Source organism: Podarcis bocagei, assembly GCF_964188305.1.
Source record: "Podarcis bocagei genome assembly, chromosome: 10".
Classification (NCBI taxonomy): Eukaryota; Metazoa; Chordata; class Lepidosauria; order Squamata; family Lacertidae; genus Podarcis; species Podarcis bocagei.
Genome location: NC_138135.1, coordinates 56,222,308 through 56,245,011, shown reverse-complemented (window position 1 = coordinate 56,245,011; position 22,704 = coordinate 56,222,308). Strand labels below are relative to the sequence as shown.

The window sequence follows — 22,704 nt, the reverse complement described above, 5'->3', positions numbered from 1 at the left end:
GCTAGAGCGCCGGTGGCGGATGACCCATTCTGAAGCTGACCGGACACAGGTTAGAGCTCAGTGTCGAGCCTACCAAGTGGCGGTAGCGACGGCGAAGAAGGCTTTCTTCGCCGCCTCTATTGCATCTGCAGAAAACAGCAGCAGGAGACTTTTTCAGGTGGTCCGCAATTTAGCGGAACCACCTGCCACATCGGGGCCCAGTACGGGCCACATGATCTCCTGCAATGATTTTGCAAAGTTTTTTGCAGATAAAGTCGCTCAGATTCGGGAAGAGGTAGACGCCACCGTGGGAGCAGGGCCGGGGCGGGAGAGTGCTAGAGTCCTGTCTAGTCAAATTGTGTGGGATCAATTCCAATCTGTTACCTCCGAGGATGTGGACAGGCTGCTTGGACGAGTGAAACCAACCACCTGTCTCCTTGATCCTTGCCCATCCTGGCTTATAAAAGCTAGCCGGGAAGGGCTGGGCGATGGGCTTCGTGGGGTGGTGAATGCTTCCCTCCGTGAGGGAGCCTTCCCAGACCCGCTGAAAGAGGCGGTTATTAAACCGCTTCTTAAAAAACCATCTTTAGATGCGGCCACGATGGCCAACTATCGCCCAGTCTCAAATCTTCCATTCTTGGGCAAGGTGATTGAGCGAGTGGTTGCTGAACAACTCCAGGCACGCCTGGAAGAAGCGGACCATTTGGATCCCTTCCAATCGGGATTCAGGCCTCATCACGGGACTGAAACTGCCTTGGTCGCACTGGTTGATGATCTCCGGCGGGCTAGGGACAAAGGTGAGAGCTGTTTCCTAGTTCTGCTGGATCTCTCAGCGGCGTTTGATACCATCGACCATAACATCCTTCTGGACCGTCTTGAGGGGCTGGGAGCTGGGGGCACTGTCATACAGTGGTTCCGCTCCTTCCTCCTGGGCCGTGTTCAGAAAGTGGTGGTGGGGGATGAGTGTTCAGACCCCTGGGCTCTCACTTGTGGGGTGCCTCAGGGTTCTGTCCTCTCCCCCATGCTTTTCAACATCTACATGCAGCCGCTGGGAGAGATCATCAGGGGGTTTGGGCTGGGTGTTCATCAGTATGCGGATGATACCCAGCTCTACCTCTCTTTCAAATCAGAACCAGTGAAGGCGGTGACGGTCCTGTGTGAGTGTCTGGAGGCGGTTGGAGGATGGATGGCGGCAAACAGATTGAGATTGAATCCTGACAAGACAGAAGTACTGTTTCTGGGGGACAGGAGGCGGGCAGGTGTGGGGGATTCCCTGGTCCTGAATGGGGTAACCGTGCCCCTGAAGGACCAGGTGCGCAGCCTGGGAGTCATTTTGGACTCACAGCTGTCCATGGAGGCACAGGTTAAATCCGTGTCCAGGGCAGCTGTGTACCAGCTCCATCTGGTACGTAGGCTGAGACCCTATCTGCCCGCGGACTGCCTTGCCAGAGTGGTGCATGCTCTGGTTATCTCCCGCTTGGACTACTGCAATGCGCTCTACGTGGGGCTACCTTTGAAGGTGACCCGGAAACTACAACTAATCCAGAATGCAGCAGCCAGACTGGTGACTGGGAACGGCCGCCGAGACCATATAACACCGGTCTTGAAAGACCTACATTGGCTCCCAGTACGTTTCCGAGCACAATTCAAAGTGTTGGTGCTGACCTTTAAAGCCCTAAACGGCCTCGGTCCAGTATACCTGAAGGAGCGTCTCCACCTCCATCGTTCTACCCGGACGCTGAGGTCCAGCACCGAGGGCCTTCTGGCGGTTCCCTCACTACGAGAAGCTAAGTTACAGGGAACCAGGCAGAGGGCCTTCTCAGTAGTGGCGCCCTCCCTGTGGAACGCCCTCCCACCAGATGTCAAAGAGAACAACAACTACCAGACTTTTAGAAGACATCTGAAGGCAGCCCTGTTTAGGGAAGCTTTTAATGTTTGATGTATCATTGTATTTTAATATTCTTTTGGAAGCCGCCCAGAGTGGCTGGGGAAACCCAGCCAGATGGGCGGGGTATAAATAATAAATTATTATTATTATTATTATTATTATGGATTTTGTATGGGGACTGATTTGTAAATCTGGGGACTGTCCCCAGGAAACGGAGATGTCTGGTAACCTTACCATAGTCGCCTTTGACTGGACTTAACCATCCAGGGGTCCTTTACCTTTACCTTTACCTTTACCTAAGACATGACAAGGCAGCACCAGGAGTCTGGTCTCAATGCCATGACCAAAAAGGACTCCAAGGCTAAACCCTGTGCAGATGACCATTTCTGAACAGTGGCAGGAGCAAATTATCTTATCGCATCAGCACAGCATCAGTCCCAAACTGGACACATGTAATAAGTTAGTGAGCGAGCCTCACTGCAGGGAGAAAAGACCTATTAATTTCTATCCTATTTCCAATTATTTCACCTAGTTCCACAGAAGACAATGGAATGGAGAAATGGGATCAATTTCATCCTCAATATAAACTTTGTTTTAAAAATGTACTTGAATGGCAGGATATGTCTGACTCGCAGTTTATTGATCTCATTTCATATATTTCTATACTGCTTAATGCCTGAACAGTCTCTCAGCAATTTACAAGGAATAATAATTCAATATAAATGTGTGTATATTAAAACAACAAAACTTTTTTTAAAAAAATGCTTCAATAACAGATAAAATCCCCCCCAATGCAAAAATATAGCAGCACATAATGAAAACATCTTAAGAGTTGGGGAAATAACTCAGTATATACTTTTGAAATACACTACGGTATAATATTCGAATCCCCGTGACGGGGTGAGCTCCCATTGCTCAGTCCCTGCTCCTGCCAACCTAGCAGTTCGAAAGCATGTCAAAGTGGCAAGTAGATAAATACCGTATTTTTTGCTCTATAAGACTCACTTTTTGCCTCCTAAAAAGTAAGGGGAAATGTGTGTGCGTCTTATGGAGCGAATGCAGGCTGCGCAGCTATCCCAGAAGCCAGAACAGCAAGAGGGTTGCTGCTTTCACTGCACAGCGATCCCTCTTGCTGTTCTGGCTTCTGAGATTCAGAATATTTTTTTTCTTGTTTTCCTCCTCCAAAAACTAGGTGCGTCTTGTGGTCTGGTGCATCTTATAGAGCGAAAAATACGGTAGGTACTGCTCCAGCGGGAAGGTAAACGGCGTTTCCGTGCGCTGCTCTGGTTTGCCAGAAGCGGCTTAGTCATGCTGTCCACATGACCCGGAAGCTGTACGCCGGCTCCCTCGGCCAATAAAGCGAGATGAGCGCTGCAACCCCAGAGTCGTCCGCAACTGGACCTAATGGTCAGGGGTCCCTTTACCTTTACCTTTAAGGTATAATATTGTATCAATGCTGCTTGCTCTGCTGGGTGTTAGTTATGACATTTCCCAGAACTCTTGAGGGCACAACAAAAAAAAGAAAACAGTCTTCTGTCAAAACCAGTTTCCTCAAGTCTATGGCTAGACTTGTATGCTATGGGCAAAACCAAGACCTCAACCATTCAAATCTCCACTGCTTCTAAGCCTTTAAAAAAAACTGTCTTCTGTTTACAGTGTTTTGCAGCCCACTTTTGCCCTTGCACTAATGGCAGGACCCCCAGCACCTCAGCTGCTGTGCTCCCTCAATGCCTCACAGGATGAGGCCTCTAAACCTGTGGCTTTGAATTCTCAACACCCTAAATTTCCCCAGTTGATGTTCTTATGAGATGACTGAATTAGCTGTCATTGCAACAAGAACTCTGTTCATGGAACAAGCAGTGAGGTGGTCCCTTCTCTCCCCCTCCCCCCTTGGGGGTTTAATCATATGCACACTTACCTGTGAGCAAGCCCCACTGAATACAACGGGACTTACTTCTGAGTAAACAAGCATAGGCTTTCACTGCCGATGCTCCACCCTCTCTTCTGAGAATCTGCTCCTCTGCATGCAAAATTGAGCATATCATTGCTATCTCCTCTTCAGGGTGCTTCGCTCTGCCTCTGTCTCTCTTGCACTTCTTTCTTCTTTTCTTTTTTAAATGCAGCTAGACTCCGTGGGTAATTTTCCAAGGAGATTAGCAAGGAGCAGCAGGAACAATAAATGTTACTTAAAATAATGGGAGAAGAATTAAGGAGACAGACCTATCACAATATATCTAGCCTCCCTATTTTGCTAGGATTTGGTTTTATTGAAGGATATTTTTCTGTAGATAAGAGTAACAAATTGTCAGCTTTTCAAATCATAGGGAAGCACAATAGCTTAATTCTTTGCGATCTCTTCTGAGTGTCTGCGCTTCATCTTCCTACAAATGAGTTCCTTGTAAAAATGTCACATCGCAGGGCTGCTGCTTCAAGGCTATTTAATATTCTTCTTTTCCTAACAGAGATATGGATTCCTTCCCTTACATCTGAGGTTGCTTTAATCAGCCTCGCATAATAGCCTAGCTCCCCAAACTGGTGTGCTTACACAAGAAAGGAACAGAAAAGCAAATTATTACATTCTGACCCGCACAAATGAAGTAACAAACTGTAACGTTTAGAAGAGCTAACATTCTTCTTCTCTGCAGCTATTAGACCCTTGCAAACAAAGAATGAATTTCAGTGTATCTTTCTGCAAATGCCAAGTCTGACAGTTTGGGCCCAGGAATTCGGGTCACCGCTGTACAGCCACAAAGCAGAAGGGAAGGGGGTGATTCCCCCCCCCCCGTCCCCAACTTTTGCCCTGAAGCAAATCCCTCTCCCGCTCCTCCACTCCCAATCCACTGCCTTTCTCCAGGTATATATTTGATGATCTGGAGGGTATCCGAATGGAATCCGAATTAGTGACGTGATGAGTTCATAGTGATACGTGTATAATTTTATCGTAAGTAAGTTGAGACAAAAATTACCAAAATACTCGCCAAGGCCTTTAAAAACCTATGGATTTGGAAAAAACCATCCCCCCATCTGATACCACAGTACTGAGCCCCGCTGCACTCACTCTCAGTGGACGACTTAACAGGACTGCCAATATAACCAAGATAAGAACACTTATATGAGCCTCGGGGGACAGAGTGGCTGTTTACCAGTTACCAGATTTTAATTTTGTTGTATTCCCAAGATTAATGTATATCATTAATCTCTATTATTACTATTTTATTATTACTATTTTGTTGTTGGTTCAGCAATGGAAAATTCCCTTCCGTTGATGCCATAAGCATGTGCTTATTTTGCTTAATGGTTAATCTAGCCCTGCAGTTTCGCTATACAGTGGTACCTCGGGTTACAGACGCTTCAGGTTACAGACTCCGATAACCCAGAAATGGTACCTCGGGTTAAGAACTTTGCTTCAGGATGAGAACAGAAATTGTGCGGCAGTGGTGCAGCGGCAGTGGGAGGCCCCATTAGCTAAAGTGGTACCTCGGGTTAAGAGCAATTTCAGGTTAAGAACGGACCTCCAGAACGAATTAAGTTCTTAACCCGAGGTACCACTGTATGAAGCTGGAGATTATGGGAATTCCCATCCTGGCTGGAGTTGGCAGGGATGTAGCCCAGGTTGCCAAAGCTTGACTTAAGAGAATCAAGTCAAAGGCTGGACAAAACTGCCTTCATCACTTGCTCACAATCCCCCCTAGCCAGGGGCGTTCCGAGGTGGGGGTGGGGGAGTGGCTCGCCCCGGGTGCCATTCCAAAAGAGGGTGTAAAAATGCAAACCCCCGATTGGTGGCACCTCCCAGGGCACGCACGACTCACTGTGCACCCCTTGGGATGCACGCCACTCCCCCTTGAACATGCATCACTCCAGGTACCAGAGCAGGTTGCTCCGCCTTCTTGGTGGAGACAGAATAACCAAGGGTCCCACTACTCTTTCATTCCTTTCCTGTTCTTAGCACTGTAGCAAAGCAAACAAAGAAAGCCAGGCTTATGGATCTAGACATAGCACAAGGAGTCTTGATGTCCAAGGTGAAGTCACTTTCAAAACGCAAAGAAATGAAAACCTGAGCAATTCTATCCTTTAGTGTGTGCCATGGTAGCCTTAATTCTACAATGTTGCATGTCACAGTAAAATGAATTGTAATGACCTTCCCTATTTCTAGGTGGGATTTCATCACTCACCAGCAAACCAAAGTGGTGCAATTAAAGTTGATCTGCAGATTCTGCACGTTAAACCTGCTTCTCCAGAAGATCCAATTTTTTGCAATAAGGGAAGTGAGGCGGAAATCATGAGGGATCATGTAGGACAACTTTTGCTTGAGACAACGTCCTCTAGCCTCTCTTCAAACAGATCAGAAAGATGGTTCAGTCCATAGCCAGCATCACCTAACTTCGTTGCAAACAGATCAGGATGAATGCTCAATAAACAGGTCGGCTGGAATCGACTGATGCCTCCCTAGAAACCATAAGCATTGTGGAAATGTAAGCATAGCTGAACTGAGCTAAGAGCCATGCAATTAATATTTGAGAGAAAGCAATGACTGTAAACCATGATTTGATTTGATTTTTGAATCATTTATAACCCTTTAAAGTGGGGGGTGCCAGTGAGAAGGTGCAGAAAGTAGTTTGCATAGTGGATTTGCTTATTTTTTTCCCTTAGCCGTTTCTATGATTCTGTGATTCTACCCCACCATTCAATAGAAGCCTGTTCAAGGCAGCTTCCAGCATAAGAGACAATTGTATTGTTTGTTAAAACAATAAAGTCTGCAAGCCATAAAAACAACACAAGGATAAAAAAGCGGAGCATTTGCAGCATTAAAATGATCACATCAGAGGTTTAAAAAATTAGGAATATAAGGATGCTGAAAAGTCATTGTCAGGTAAACTTCCCTGTGCAGAACATTCTGCCAGGTGGAAAAACCACACGTTCCTCTGTGCTATGAAGAAACAACAACATCATTTAGTGCAGGCCATGACCCTCCAGGTGTTGTCGGACTCCAACTCCCATCATCCCCAGCTAGCATGGACAATGGTCAGGGATGTTGGAAGTTGTAGTCTGATGCTCGGAGGCCCACAGGTCCCCTATGCAACATGGTTGTGTATACACTACACTTACTATGCCTATCCCCACAGATCTCCCCCCCCCCCCACAGATCATTGCTCACCTCTGGGACTTGGGAACCAGGCTACCTAAAGGATCACTTCCTCACACACATACCTACCCAGACCTGAAAATATTGCTACAAAATCCAGGTGCCTGCCCCTCTCTCTGCCAAGCAGCAGCAAGAGCCCATGGGGTCCTAGGCACACTCACAGGGTCTGTGTCCCTTTGGAGAATGGAAGACACGGCGGAGACTGCCGTGCTTTAAGAAACCAGGTTTATTCACCTATTACACCTTCAGTCTGCATGAAGGGAGTCCAGATCTTACGGCATGCACATTTTCAGAGGCAGCAGCACAAGCAACCTTCAGGCTGCCTCCCTCAAGGATGGATCCCAACTCTCCTTCCTCCTTCTCTCTCCCAAAAACCCCTGCTCAAAAACACATCCCACCACCTTGGCAACCTTTCAAACCCCTTTCTCTGTCCACACCTTAGGGCAGGGTGGAAGTTCTCCTGCATTGGCAATGACCCTCAATGGCCCACTAAAAGGTAAAGGTAAAGGACTCCTGACAGTTAAGTCCAGTCAAAGGCGACTATGGGGTTGCGGCGCTCATCTCAATTTCAGGCCGAGGGAGCTGGCATTTGTCCACAGGCAGCTTTCCAGGTCATGTGGCCAGCATGACTAAACCGCTACTGGCACAACGGAACACCGTGATAGAAACCAGAGTGCACGGAAACACCATTTACCTACCCGCCACAGCAGTACCTATTTGTCTACTTGCACTGGCATGCTTTCAAACTGCTAGGTTGGCAGGCACTGGGACAGAGCAACAGGAGCTCACCCCGTCACACAGATTCGAACCACCAACCTTCTGATCGGCAAGCCCAAGAGGCTCAGTGGTTTAGACCACAGCACCACCCGTGTCCTCTATTGTTCCCTTAATGGCCCTGGCTTGGCCAGGCTGGTTTGCATAAGACAGCCCAGGAATTCCCTGTCTGGCACAGTTCTGCACTTTAATCCATATGCCAATTAATGATCAAAACCCTGGCATTTATTAATTTCTAGGGTTTACCCAAATCTATAACAATATTCATTCAAGGTTCCAAAGGGTCTTCTCAGTGGCAGTGCCCAATTTGTAACTACAAATATAAACTGTAGAATACAAATTGGTATTCTACAATGGAAAGACTTACTTAGTGCCACGACTTTCCCATGCCCTCCAACATTTTTTTGTTGGATTTCTATGATTTTATGTCCTGCCCACAATCCCATCCCATTTCAGCTGTTTGAATGGTGTGTATCTTTGCCAGTGTTCTGCTAGTGGAGCGGCACAGTGCCAGTGGCTTGCCTTGAGATTTAGCAGTTCTGCCATATCCTGTAGCTCCTTGACTGGTAGGGTTTTAGGCGCTGGATCGCTCCCTCAATATCATTTCTATGCCAATATTAGAACATTTGTATTGCATTCACGAGACTCCCTCTGGTGGCTAATTGAACGTTCCAGAACACAAGGCAAGAGTTCCTGGAGGGTTGGCATTGTTTTGTTTTTGGCAGTCTGCGTAGTTTACTGGATGTTGTAAAAGACTATTCCAAAATATAATTGAAAAAATATATAAACTGGTTAAGAAGCAGAGATGTGCTATCTCCACTTTTTGGCAAGGTCCATGAAAATAAAAAAAGCAATCCAACATTATAGGAGAGCTTTCAACAACCTTGTATCCTCCTATAATGTCGTTGGACACTTGACCCTTGGATGGGAATTGTAGTTCACAACATCTGGAGGGTGCTATGTTGGTGAAGGCTGTTCTAAGGAACTGCATCGATACACTAGAGATGGAAAGCTGAAGAATATGTCTCTAAAGCAGGGGTCAGCAAACTTTTTCAGCTGGGGCTGGTCTACTGTCCCTCAGACCTTGTGGGGGTCCGAACTATATTTTGAAGGGGGGGAATGAACGAATTCCTATGCCCCACAAATAACCCAGAGATACATTTTAAATAAAAGGACACATTCTACTCATGTAAAAACACACTAATTCCACGGGCTGGATTTAGAAGGCAATCGGGCCGGATCCGGCAATTGGGCCGGCAATTGGTCAACGTTTCCCTTTTTTAAAGGGAAATTCCCTTATTCCGTATAGGATTCCTCGCAAGAAAAGGGAAAAGTTGACAGCTATGAGATTCCAGCCTCCGGGCCTTAGTTTGCCTTCCCATGCTCTAAAACCTCTTACCAATATGCAAAATGGATGACTTTTCCAAATGTGGCATTCCACTCTGCATTCTGATTTAATCTTCCATCTCATTTCAGGAACAAAATTAACAGTCTCTGGATTGGTTCTTTATACTAGGTCCCAGCTGGGAATCTACAGGATAGCTATTTAAAATTAAAACCTCTTTGTCAGCACCGGTCCTATCAGGCAGATCTCGCGAAACTTCAGCAAGATCTTGTGAGATCCCACCAGAAGTCAGTGCCGCTGCTGTTTCTTTGTAGGGCAGCCGTGCAACACAGGTGAGAGAAGTTCTTCGCAGTTGGGGGCACATTCCTGTTTTGTGTCAAGTGGCGAAACAGGATGTGTTGCCCCTGTCTTTCCCAATACATTTTTTTCAAAGCGTTCCTTGTCCATCTCTTTCCCTGCAAAGAATCAGAGGTGTTATCAGTATGCATCTACTATCGGATGCTTTTCTGTATGTGGACACAGCAATTTTCTTCTCTGTTCAATTTCTGTGTGATTTAATGTAATCTCCACTTCGTTGATGCACTGAAAAACCTATCCAGAAACACATTTCCTTTGAAGTTCTGCTTTTGCCGGGTGTTTGGCAAGACAAGTATTCTTACGTGCCACCATAATAGCTGCTTTTGAGAAGGGCATCTTAAACTTTGTGATGGCAGCAAACTATCTTGGCCGCTGTTAATATAGCTCTGCTTAACACATCAAGACACTGCTTGCCAGGTTCTCTTGTCACTAAGAGATAATGAATAGCAGGTCCTATAGACATCCACTCAACTGCATGTAGTGTATACATGTTTTCACATCCCAAAAGGGTTTTTTGCAAACACACCAAACTGCCTTTAGAAAGGAATTTGAGCAGACTTTAAAAAAAGAAAAAGAAAAAGAAAAAAAGAAATAGTGGCAAGGCTCCCTTAACACATTAATTTATTTTCTCATTTTCATCCCACCTTTCCTCAGAACAGTGTACACATGGTTATCCCCTCTCCTGTTATTCCCTCTTTACAACAACCTTTCAAGGTAGCTTAGGCAGAGAGAGTGACTGGGCGAAGGTCAAGTGACCTTGTGGTTGAATGGGTCTCTCTGGTCCCAGTCTATTACCCAAAGAACATCTGGAAAGCCACAGGTTCCCCACCCTGGCATCACACCCAGGGGTGTAGCATGGGTTGCTGACACCCGGGTCGGGGCAAGTGCTGGTGGAGTGGGCAGCTAGGGTGGGGCACACACGAGAGGTGCACGCATGGAGGGTAATTGAACCCCGACTCCAACAGGCTCCTCAGGATGACTACAGGCAGATTCTGATACCAGGTGCGCATCCTGTCACTTTAGAAGCCCATGACAAAACACCCACCAGTTTTAAAGGAACAGTCATGTTTTTCCTCTGCTCAGCGATGCCTACATATATATATATATATATATATATATATTTGCTTTCGTAGATTTTCACGGGTACAGGAATGCAGGTTTTGGTGTCTTCGGGTGTCTTCCCGTGTAAGAGTTGGGGTGTCTAGGCGACGTTTCGACGAGGTCTCACTCGTCATCTTCAGGCTGGTGCTTTCGGCTTCTTGTTACTGGAACAGAGCAGGATCTCAGTGTTTGAGTTCCTATAAATACTCTTACACGGGAAGACACCCGAAGACACCAAAACCTGCATATATATATATATATATATATATATATATATATATATATATATATACTGTATATACTGTATATATATATATATACTGTATATTTGTTTTCGTAGATTTTCACGGGTACAGGAATGCAGGTTTTGGTGTCTTCGGGTGTCTTCCCGTGTAAGAGTTGGGGTGTCTAGGCGACGTTTCGACGAGGTCTCACTCGTCATCTTCAGGCTGGTGCTTTCGGCTTCTTGTTACTGGAACAGAGCAGGATCTCAGTGTTTGAGTTCCTATAAATACTGTTGAGGGGGTGTGGTGTATAGCCTCCAACGTTCTGGGCAGAGAGGAAGTTCCCAGGTTAGTGTGTCTTTTCTTCTTTTGTTCATTAAGAAAAGACACACTAACCTGGGAACTTCCTCTCTGCCCAGAACGTTGGAGGCTATACACCACACCCCCTCAACAGTATTTATAGGAACTCAAACACTGAGATCCTGCTCTGTTCCAGTAACAAGAAGCCGAAAGCACCAGCCTGAAGATGACGAGTGAGACCTCGTCGAAACGTCGCCTAGACACCCCAACTCTTACACGGGAAGACACCCGAAGACACCAAAACCTGCATATACTGTATATATATATATATATATATATATATATATATATATATATATATGCTGGCATGTTAACTCCTTTATATCTGTAACCAGAGACAGGCAGCAAACATGCATTTTAAACCCTGCAGTGGCCATGTATGTGTATGTGTTTGTGTAGACACTTGTGGGGCAATCTGGAGTGTTGAAACAAGGCAGGGAAAGGGTTAATCACACCCTTTCCCATCCCTCCCTCCCCCCAGACAGGCAAACCTTTGGCACGTCAGATGTTGCTGAACTACAACTCCTATCATCCCTGGTCATTAAGCCATGCTTGCTGGGGCTGATGGGAATTGTAGTTCAGCAACATTTGGAGGACCAAAGGATCCCCACACCTGGCCGCCCTGATCTCTGTTAACAACCTGCCATCTAAACACTCAGTGTTGCTTTATGTGACTCCTTGCTAGAAATAGTCGGAAGGGGAGAGCACCCGTTTCTTTACGTCAGTGTACAAAAACCATCATCATTACTCCAGTTTCCAGTATTGGTTTTCATAAGTGTGTCCTATTTAATTAGCCATGTGCATTTTGAGTTCCTACACAGGAAGCCGTCCAAGAGCGTCTAATTTTAGCATGATCTGATTTTTCTCTGGTTGCCGTTCCAAACACCTGGGGCCAGCCACATGAGTAAATTAGATTGTACTAAAATGTGTAGTAATGAGGCTCAAGCAATGGCTCCCCAAAGGGGAAGCAGAACTATATTTAGCTTTCTTCCCCTCCCCCTCTTGCAGCTAATGCTTTATTCTAATGTACAGAAATGTATGGGAGGGATGCTGTGCAGAACTCTGGAAGAAAACCACAGATAGCTGTTTAAAGGCAGAAGGTTTACTTCTGGGTAGCAAGTGCATGGCTGGTATCAGCCACTACTTTTTGGGTGGGTCACCTATCAAACTGAAATGCCTGGAAGCATCTCTACAGAGGGCCTCTTCTGAGATAACCTTTCGTGGAACTTGAGAAGATGCCTTAAACCGGGTCAGAGAACAGGACCATTTCACCCAGCAAAATATACATCAGGAGGCTTCGTTTGCAGACCCTGTCCTTATTTTCCAGAAACAGTCCCACATTTACAGAAGCTGTCCCGGTTTCTGATTTGATCCCAGAATGTCCCGCTTTTCCTTATTACATCCCTATTTTCATCTGAGTTATGTGACACCCCTGAGCCAAGGAGATAAGTAGCTATAAAACCAGTGCTTTTTTTCTAGGGGGTACACAGGGGTACACATACCCCTATACATTTTGTGAATCAAATTTGGCCTCATTGAGGGGCAGTATTTCAATATAAGTAGGAAAATGAGAGTACCCCTAAACATTATTTTTTTTAGAAAAAAAGGACTGTATACAGGTACAACATTTAAAAGACACCTGAAGGCAGCCCTGTATAAACAAGTTTTTGAATGTTTATTGTTTTATTATGTTTTTATATATCTCAGAAGCCACCAGAGTAGCTGGGGCAACCCAGTCAGATAGGCAAGGTATAAATAATAAAATTATTATTAATAATCATATGGAATAGGATGTCCCTATTTTCACTGGAGAACTGTTGGAGGGTATGAGTTTGATGAAAATTGAGTATACACTTCCAGAGTTAATGCTAAATACTTTACTTCTGGTAAATGAGCCACCATAGCTGCTAGAGGGCCATGAAAATGTGTGTCCTGGGCTTTTTAGACTTGTCTACCCATGCATGTACTACCTGAAACCAAAGGGACGCACTGGTTGCCAGATGTGATTTTTTTCTAGCTCTCCTACCCCACTTCCAGGATGAGCTGCTGTTCTCTGTCAAGCATGCAAGTAGTTGCAAACCCACTTACACCAGGTGGGAAATGACCCGAAGGTACTGTTTGCAAAAAATAATAAGAAGAGCTTTAAATGGCATAGAGTCACGCGCCACCTTAAAAACTAACAAATATGGTGTAAGCCGCTTTTATGATAAGCTTTCAAGGATTCAAGCCTATTTCGTGAGATGCATGAAGTGAAATCGTAGCTGGCAGGTATTTTAATGAGAAAACTTTAAAGCGCGAGTTGAATGGCAAGAAGATGCAAAAAAATTACAGCCAGTGAAAATTAGAGCATAAATGTATGTTAAATAGGCACACAGTAGCAGATTCAAGGTGCCAAGTCCCTGGAGCCCTGGGTGCCTGAGAACCCACAAAATTTCCCATGAAGGGGCTGGGCACCCACAAATTTGGGTACCAGGGCCATGCACGCTGCATGGCACCCACGGCCCCGGGCTCCCAGGGTCATTGGCCAAGCTGGCACTCCTGAGCAGATCGGTGATATGCTTTGTGGAGATGATTGCATCAACCTCTGTAGTGGAGCCAGGAACTATTCGCAAGAAACAAGTCACAGATAGCACAGATACCCTGGCATTGCTCAGTTGACTAACACACACAAGGTGATTAAAAAACACACAAACCTTTGTCTTGATTTAGCCCACAAACGATAACACCGTATTTATTGAGAAATTGCAATCCATGATGCACTTTTCCTTTGCTCCAAAATGCCTGCCTTAAGGTCCGCCACAGAGGGTTCTGGGAAGTTAAATTGTTCTCCCATTGTTTTATGAATATTTGCATTGACTTTTTTATTTTATTTTTTGCATAAAGAAAATCAGCTAAATTCATACTGCTGGACTCTCCAACAGTAGATGCAGGGATCGTTTACAAAGGTCTCCCATCAGAAGCCGTGTAGGACACGGAACTCTAATGAGCTTTTATTTTTCGCATTCCTTTTTGTGCGAGTAACCTCAAAGATACTGGAAATAGAGCTGATATTTAAGTATGCAGAAGAACTGCTCTTTTTTCTTCAGTGCTTTAAGAAGCCCTGAGGAGAGAAGCAAATTAATCAGAAATAGAGGATGATGAGAATAGGTAACAAGGGACTGCCTCTTCATTTCTGTGTGCAGAAGCAATTAATGTGCACAGAATGCCTATTAATTGGAGCAGATTTTTATTGCTACTGGAGCACAGCTATATACACCAACCTGACTTCCCTGCCAAGTTGCTATTATTATTGTACGGCGCAATAAAAATGGCATAATATTATATAGGATACAAATTTAACAGCATGGGAAAAGAAGAGTGCCAGTCATCTATCGCACTAATAAATACTGCATCTTAGAAGAAAGAAATGTGACTGCAGCAACTCTGCAGTCAGATGTGGGAAAAGACACATTTTAAAAGATTTATATCCCACTTAAAAAAAACAATGGGAGAATATGATGTTAACATTTGTCCCGACTGTCTAGAGTTCCTATTGCTGTCTTTTAAGAGGCCTATGAGGCTGCAATCTTGTGTACACTTACTTGGGAATAATTCTCTCCCTCCCCCCCCCCCATTGAACTCTATGGACTTACTTCTGAGTAAACATGCATAAGAACGGGTGGCATCGCTAAACTGCAGAAAAGACAAATCGTCCACATCTTTGACAATGCTGCTGTTGATATAATAAGCTGTAATCCAAATTAGATTGTGTAGTTTATGTTACACCAGTTAGAAATCCTGTTGACTTGCTAAATGTTTTTGTATATTTCTTACATTACTAACCTCCTGAACCAGTTTTAAGAGTGCATTTTAACTGGCTAACAGTGCAGTCAGACTACTCAAACTTACACCTGTCTGCTCAGAAGAAAGTCTCACTGAGTTCAATGGTACTTACTTCCAGGTAAGTGCAATAGGATTACAGCTTCAATCTACTTCTTCTTTGAAGCGATCCCAGCATTCATTGGTGTGATATGTGAAATGCACGGGGTGTGGAGTTTGAGAGCAGAATTATGACTAAACAGCAAATGATTGAAATTCATTGGTTCATTAACTTTCACAAGACTGCCAGCAATTAGTCAGACTGCGTTTTCATGAATATGTCAATTATACAACATTGCTGCAGAATGTTACTATGATTAATAACCAGCAGAAATGTTCAAAAGGCTGTACAAATTAAAATAAATGTATACCACAGCTATGAGTATCATGTCAATTTTCAGTCCCTGCTCATTGAGGGCAGGAGGGGCGAGATGTCGTGAGAATGATCAGTCTATGTAAGGGTTTGTATACAAAGGGTAAACCAGGAATCCCTTGATGTGGCCGCCATATGCAAAATGACAGATATGGGCTGCAATGTTTAGTTCAAGGATCACTTCGATTAAAAACATTGCGCTTGCTTAAAAGGGTACCCCCTGATGAAACTGGCAGCAGATATTTCACACCTGAGAGAGTGGCTTCTTTTAAGATGAGTCACCCACATGCATCACCTAATAACAAAGGAAGAGTGCTTTGGGCTTAACAATTCTTGTTATCCATATGCAATTGTATGCAGATTATACGGTTAAATTAACCAATAAAACTCATAAATTGGTCGACGTGTTTAATTCAATGCCCAACCGAAATGATCCAACCAAACTTTCAGCACAATCCTACGCTTGTCTAAGTGAGTAAGTCCCATGGAATTCAACAGAAGTTACTCTCATGGAAACATGTACAGAATTGCAGCCTTAAACATGGCTAAAGGGCCTCTTAGCTGTGACACTGAGACTGTGAAACTCCCGCCCCATCAAGGTTTGATCCTTTTCATCTTTATTGGCCTTTTGGTTCCAGGCAAAGGCAGTTTTATTCTAGAGACCATTTGAGATTATTTGTATTTTCTGCCATTTAATTACCTATGCTTGCTACAACTGTTTGTCCTGTTTAATTGTCTGATGGGTGCTTTCATGTATATTGTGGCTTGTCCATATATATATATATATATACACACACACACACACACACACACACACACAGAGAGAGAGAGAGAGAGAGAATATGTGTGTGTGTGTGTATATATATATATATATATATATATATATATATATATATATGGGACGCGGGTGGCGCTGTGGGCTAAAGCCTCAGCGCCTAGGGCTTGCCGATCGAAAGGTCGGCGGTTCGAATCCCCGCGGCGGGGTGCGCTCCCGCTGCTCGGTCCCAGCGCCTGCCAACCTAGCAGTTCGAAAGCACCCCCGGGTGCAAGTAGATAAATAGGGACCGCTTACCAGCGGGAAGGTAAACGGCGTTCCGTGTGCTGCGCTGGCTCGCCAGATGCAGCTTTGTCACGCTGGCCACGTGACCCGGAAGTGTCTCCGGACAGCGCTGGCCCACGGCCTATAGAGTGAGATGGGCGCACAAACCCCAGAGTCTGTCAAGACTGGCCCGTTCGGGCAGGGGTACCTTTACCTTTACCTTTATATATATATATGCATGCCACCTTAGGAATTTCTTTATCAAAAGACTGTAATAGAGATATTATATAAATTTGTCTGTTTCTTCCATTGAGAGAATTAACCATGTGCTTAATTTTCTCCCATTGAAATCAATGGCCACTTCCTCCTGGGTAAGTACATGTAGGAATGTATCATACATATCTGCTCAAAAGTACACACTCTCTAATTCAAGGAGACTTACTCCCAGGTAAGCATATATAAAACTGCATCTTACATCTGGCACTGAGCCCTAATTTCTAATCTGATGCACATTGTCTCATGCCTTCTTTTCCCTCAAGCGCCAAAAATGGTCCACACATTGCCAATGCTTCTTTTACTTTATCCTCTGTGCTGTAATTCATCTTCCCCCTCAGCTATTACAGTTTATTTGGGAAGGTGTTTTATACTGTACAGTACATTGCACATAAGTCAAAACAATTTTCAATTTAATTTGCAGTCCCCATAGGACACTACAAGCATTTGCTTATTGCAGTCTATATAAATGAAGAGATAAAGTATACACTGAGGCTATACAGTTAGGCTGCTCAGTTGGTTTTATAAGATTGTTTATAGAGCATTTTTCACTGTACACAGTGCAATATATAAAAAGTGGCTTGGATAATGTATTGTCTAATACAGATTGAATCACTGTTTCACAGCAATGAAGTTTTGGACATGCTGCCTCGAAAGAGACAAACAATCGAGCAATTCACAGGGTAGTATATAAAGGCAGATTGAAACTGCTTTGCTTCTTAAAGAAAGAAATCTTGGAATATTTCCCCCTAGTCCAGGAACCACAAGTGCATTTGGAATTTTGACGTGGTGCTGTGGGTGCCGGCCACAAAATGGGTGCAGGGTATTTGTGACATTCCACAAAATGGCTGTGACAGGGCAGCTGCATATCACAAAATGCCTGTTGGAAAAGAGAAAGGGATGCACAATGGTGCAGATGTGCCGGCCCATCCATAGGGGGAAAACACACCTATGTCAATCACTGCTACACTTGCTCCCAGAGAGAAGCTCTTTGCACCTCTCCTCTGTTCAGAATGAAACAGTTGTTCTCCAATCCTGGTGTCCAGTGAAATGTGGGTATATTTAAGGGGATATGTTCAATGTAGGAGAAGCCAAGCCAGTGCAAACAGGAACTGAGCATGAACCAGAGACTAATTTCTTGTGCTTTATTTTTGAGGGAGTATTCCTGAGGGAATACTTTTGAGGGAATATTTACTGAGACCCACAGACTCTGAACTGGTGTTGACTGCCCTAGTCTTCCTATTTTAGTCAACCATGCGTATATTATTTCAATGAGAATATAATCCAATGGCATATTTTTCCATTGAACAAATGGGAGCTCTTCAAAGAAATGATAAGTTTGATAGGTGATGAGGCCACCATATGTTTGACCACCATCTTCAGCTGCTGGTTCCAGAGCTGTTCTGCAGCAGACAACAGAACCAAATTCAGGCAGCTCTTTCCGTGTAGAAGCTGCTCTAAGATAAACTTTGCCACAAAGCATCTGTCACCCCACCATAAACTCCTTATCACATGGAATGGGTTGCCTTTGCCCCTGCTACTGGAACTTTTGTTTTACAATGTTTGCAGCAGTGTACTAAAAAGCACGCAACTCACACAATAAACACAGACTCACCCACACTATTTACAAAGCGACACCACCTGTTACACAGAGCAATTTAAAAGAGCCTCCACGTAGAGGCCCACAATAATAATAAATAATAATATTTTTTTATTTATACACCGGCCTTCCTGGTTCAAAAACCAGGCTCAGGGTGGCTAACAACAAATCTAAAACACTTAATTGTAAAAGCAGCATAAAATACAGTATAAAAACATGAATAACAATAAAATTCAAAGTTCAGAAATCAATTTAGGGGAAATCCATCTAATAAGCATTAAATAATCACCAGGGCTAGCTGGATGAATTAGTCCTACTTGGGCAAGCGAGGAGGCCAGGGGAGAATTAGCTGTGGGGTCTCAGAGCGGGTAATCTTCATAAAAGTTAACAAGTTGGGAAAAGGTACCAGAATCAGTTATGTATAAACTACAACCAGAATAAAGAACTGCCCTTGCAGACAGAACTGACTGGAATTAAAGATCTATACAGTAATGGGCACAAGTTCAATAAAAATGTATAGATCAGGGATCAGCAAACTTTTTCAGCAGGGGGCTGGTCCACTGTCTCTCAGACCTTGTGGGGGGCCGGACTATGGGGGGGATGAATGAATTCCTATTCCCCACAAATAACCCAGAGATGCGTTTTAAATAAAAGCACACATTCTACTCATGTAAAAAGACCCGGCAGGCCCCTATAATTTGCTGGGGAGAGTCAGTAGACAGGCTCCCTCCCAAACACATACTATAATTTCATCCATTCAGTCTCATCAGTCATGAAAGAGAAGTTTCTACTTCAAATCTGAAACTGTATCATGACCCACAGTGGGGACTTTCTATTACAGATAAAACTGAGGGTGGGTTTAATTTTATAACTAAATAGAGTGTGGTGGGGAGAACAAAACCCATCCTTTCCCCCATCTTACTTTCCCAGGTTCTACTGCTTCACTTACTCTGCTTTCCTGTATCACATAACCTCCTCCAGAATGCAGCATTGCACACCTAAATACTAAACGGACAAGCATCTTAAGAACATATTTGCACCTATCACAAAATGTATACCAGCTACGGTGGTGTTTACTTTTTGAGGGAGAAGTTAAGCTGCTCAAGTCCATCTACAATAATGCATAAAAACATTTTTCTGTGGCTAGGGGTGTGTAGCACAGAGCCACCTCAAGACATTTTGCTGCCTGAGGCAAAGGACAAGATGGTGTCCCTCACCCAATGCCAGGTAAAGAGGCCAACTGGACTGAGAATTGAATCTTACCTCAGTACTGATGACAGGGCATCCTCCACCATACCTGAGGGCAACTGGCTAGCCCAGAGGGTGTATATGAAGGTGCTCCTTCATGTGTACATTGAGATGTGCATCTAATTTACACCCCACAGTTCCTAAACCAATACGTGATACAGATGCAGAAGACCAGTTTACACAATAGAGATCACCTGCACTAATTTGGGCTGAGCACCTTTACACCTTCTCAGTCTATCCATTTTTCTATTATATATACAAGCAGGAATTGTAATCATACACTTTCAATTGGGAAATTCAGGCTTGCAAGAGAAACTGCTCCCTGAAAGTTTCATTTGAGCGCTGCAGATGGTGCATACTTGCTATATTGCATTTTGCTTATAAAGGATAATTTGGAATATTAAAAAAAAAGTAAGAACGACAATTAACACGACCTGCAGGCATGGATAAAAAGCACAGGAATGGTTCAAGTAACATAATTTGGTACTCCCGCTTCCTCACTTAAATGACTCCTTTCTTTTCAAATGCTCTTATACCTGAAGGGAATGAGTATCAAAAAATGACATCAGCTACAAAACCAGCTGCGAGACCAACTGGATTTCCTTCCCCAGGGTAAGTATTGCGACAAAATAGCTAGGCTTAGCTCTAAAGATATATTTTTATTTCCTTATAGGCATATGCAGCTTGCATTTGCAAAAGCACTTACTCTGAAAATTGCTTTTATTTCTAACAAAGCAAAATGCAAAATGCATTGCTAAAAGTATGGCTTGCAAATGGCAATGCCTCACAACAAGAGCCTTTTAGTCCCTTCCAATTTTAGGGGTCTTACACTGTGATGTTGTAATTTCTTTCTCTTGATACAATGCAAATAACACAACTATTGGGTGCTGTCTGTACACAGGAATGGCAGGACTTTATGACTATTTTGGCCCCAGGATCTATATCATCCAAAACCACAGAAGGAATCAGTTTCATCAAAGGTGACAGAATGGAAGTCCTATCTGTACTACAGATATAGATCATTTTATACCAGTTTCGCTGCTTAAGAAATAACCCTCTGGTTTTACCTGTTGCCATGCTTTTACATTGTGACTATCATTTTTATATTTTTGTTGAATTGTGGACTGTTTTTTGCTGTTAGCCACCTTGATTACTTTAAAGGTGAGATAGAAAAGGTGTTTTTAAGTCATTTTAAAGGAACAGAGGTAAAATAGCTCCTCTGCAAGAAAACAATGGTTCGGAGACCAAGGTAAATGTTGCCAGATTTTAAAAGACAGGATTTATCTCCAGAGCCTTTCTTCTCTGATTTATCTGCAGACAATTTAAGTCTTCAATTAGCTCCAGACTTTACTGGAGCAACACGCTAGCTCTTGGAATCCTGGAGCCATTAAATTCTGTCCCAGTGTGATTTGGAGCTGTCCGTAGTCCTGAACTTCTGTTTTGCCCTCTCAGTATGGTTCCAGAAGACCTGTTTACTGAGCATTCATCCTGATTTGTTTGTAGGAAGATTAGATGGCACGGGCTATTTAAGGAGCATTCACTCTGATTTGTTTGTGGAAAGGGTAGATAATACCCAGACCCACACCATATATTTACAGCGCCTATACCACCTTAAGACTTATGGCTTCCCCCAAAGAACCCTGGGAATGGAAGCTTGTTAAATGTGTTGATAGTTCTTAGGAGACCCCTGTTCTCCTCACTGAATTACAATTAGGTCCTTATGGCACAAAGAGCTGAACTAGCCTTATTTTCAGCACAGCCACGTGAAATGGAGCATGACATATGAATCTATAAACTGGAAGAACATTTGCAAATAGCCTTCCCTGCCCAAAATATTCATTATATTGATTGTATTTTTGGTTTCGGAACTGTACCAGAATTAAGTCAAAAGTTGTGTGCATATAGCAATAGCACCGCAATTAACTTTGTAATAGATCTTAAACCGTTGAGCTGTGAAAACTGCTCATATTTAGCATGGATGAGCAGTCACTGTCATAGATTGTGGACACTTGTGGACACTCATCTCTGGGACCTAGTACATGTATGTGGATTCAGCAACAGCAAGCATCTTAAGAGCCAAGATTACATACATCTTAAAACATCTGCAAATGGCCTGTTGGCTTGACTCACCAGAAGAGCCAGCAAGGCTGGAGCCCTGAGCAATCCTAGAACCACACAAGTACATAAATGGCCGATAAGGTAACTTGCAAGGATTTCAGAACAGAATGCAAGATTACTACAGATTTCTAGGCACCAAACTGAAATGAATAGAGTAGTTCAATGAATGAATCAATAATACAAGACTGCTTCCTCCAGACAGTTCCAGTGACATCACTGGAGTGAGTATAGAGTGCAGAGGTTACAGACTCCGCTAACCCAGAAATAGTACCTCAGGTTAAGAACTTTGCTTCAGGATGAGAACAGAAATTGTGCTCCGGCAGCATGGCAGCAGCAGGAGGCCCCATTAGCTAAAGTGGTGCTTCAGGTTAAGAACAGTTTCAGGTTAAGAACGGACCTCCAGAATGAATTAAGTACTTAACCTGAGGTACCACTGTACACAGTTTGAACCAGTGAAGGGACAACAGAATAAAGAATTGCACAGACAACCAATCTGGGGAACAAAGGGAGCACCTTCAGCTCAGCAGCCGAGAAACCGTGGTGCTAGTTCAACTCTGACGATAGCGTGACCACTCTTCCAGCTTAGCATAAAGAATGGATCCTTCTGCAATGAAAGTAGTCTTGCAAACCAAGTGGAAAGCTGCTCGCTTTTTTAAAAAGACAGTAGCTGTGTTCACTAGTGCTACAGGAAGAAAAGTGCAAGCCCTTTGGGAGAAAACACATTAAAACTATAATGGCAGAATGATTGTAATGACTATAATCATTATCAACACCATCATTATCGAGTAGGTTAAAGAAGGCACAATATTTTTAAGAGCAGTCATGAGGTTCTTCACCCATAGCATTAACTTGCTTTTGCCTTGCATTACAGATCGACATTCCAGCAAGTCAAGTGCTGAATCGGCCCTCAATTCTACACCTCGATGCATCTTCAGAGCTGACAGATAGCTCTCAGCAATCTCCATGTGTTTCACTCTGCCTTGCTTTTCCAAACCGCAGGTTTCTCTACACATACCTATCGTAA

At 43.8% G+C, this 22,704-nt stretch overlaps 1 protein-coding gene across 1 annotated transcript; it reads left to right on the top strand.

The window, feature by feature from the left end:
• Nucleotides 1-211: 211 nt before the first annotated feature.
• LOC308596865 (uncharacterized protein) lies at nucleotides 212-22,704 on the top strand (the record flags this gene model as incomplete). Its single annotated transcript, XM_081212171.1, has 3 exons — nucleotides 212-776; nucleotides 1,110-1,291; nucleotides 22,552-22,704. The coding sequence occupies 3 exons, from the start codon at nucleotides 212-214 to the stop codon at nucleotides 22,702-22,704; spliced, it is 900 nt and encodes a 299-aa protein (XP_081068297.1).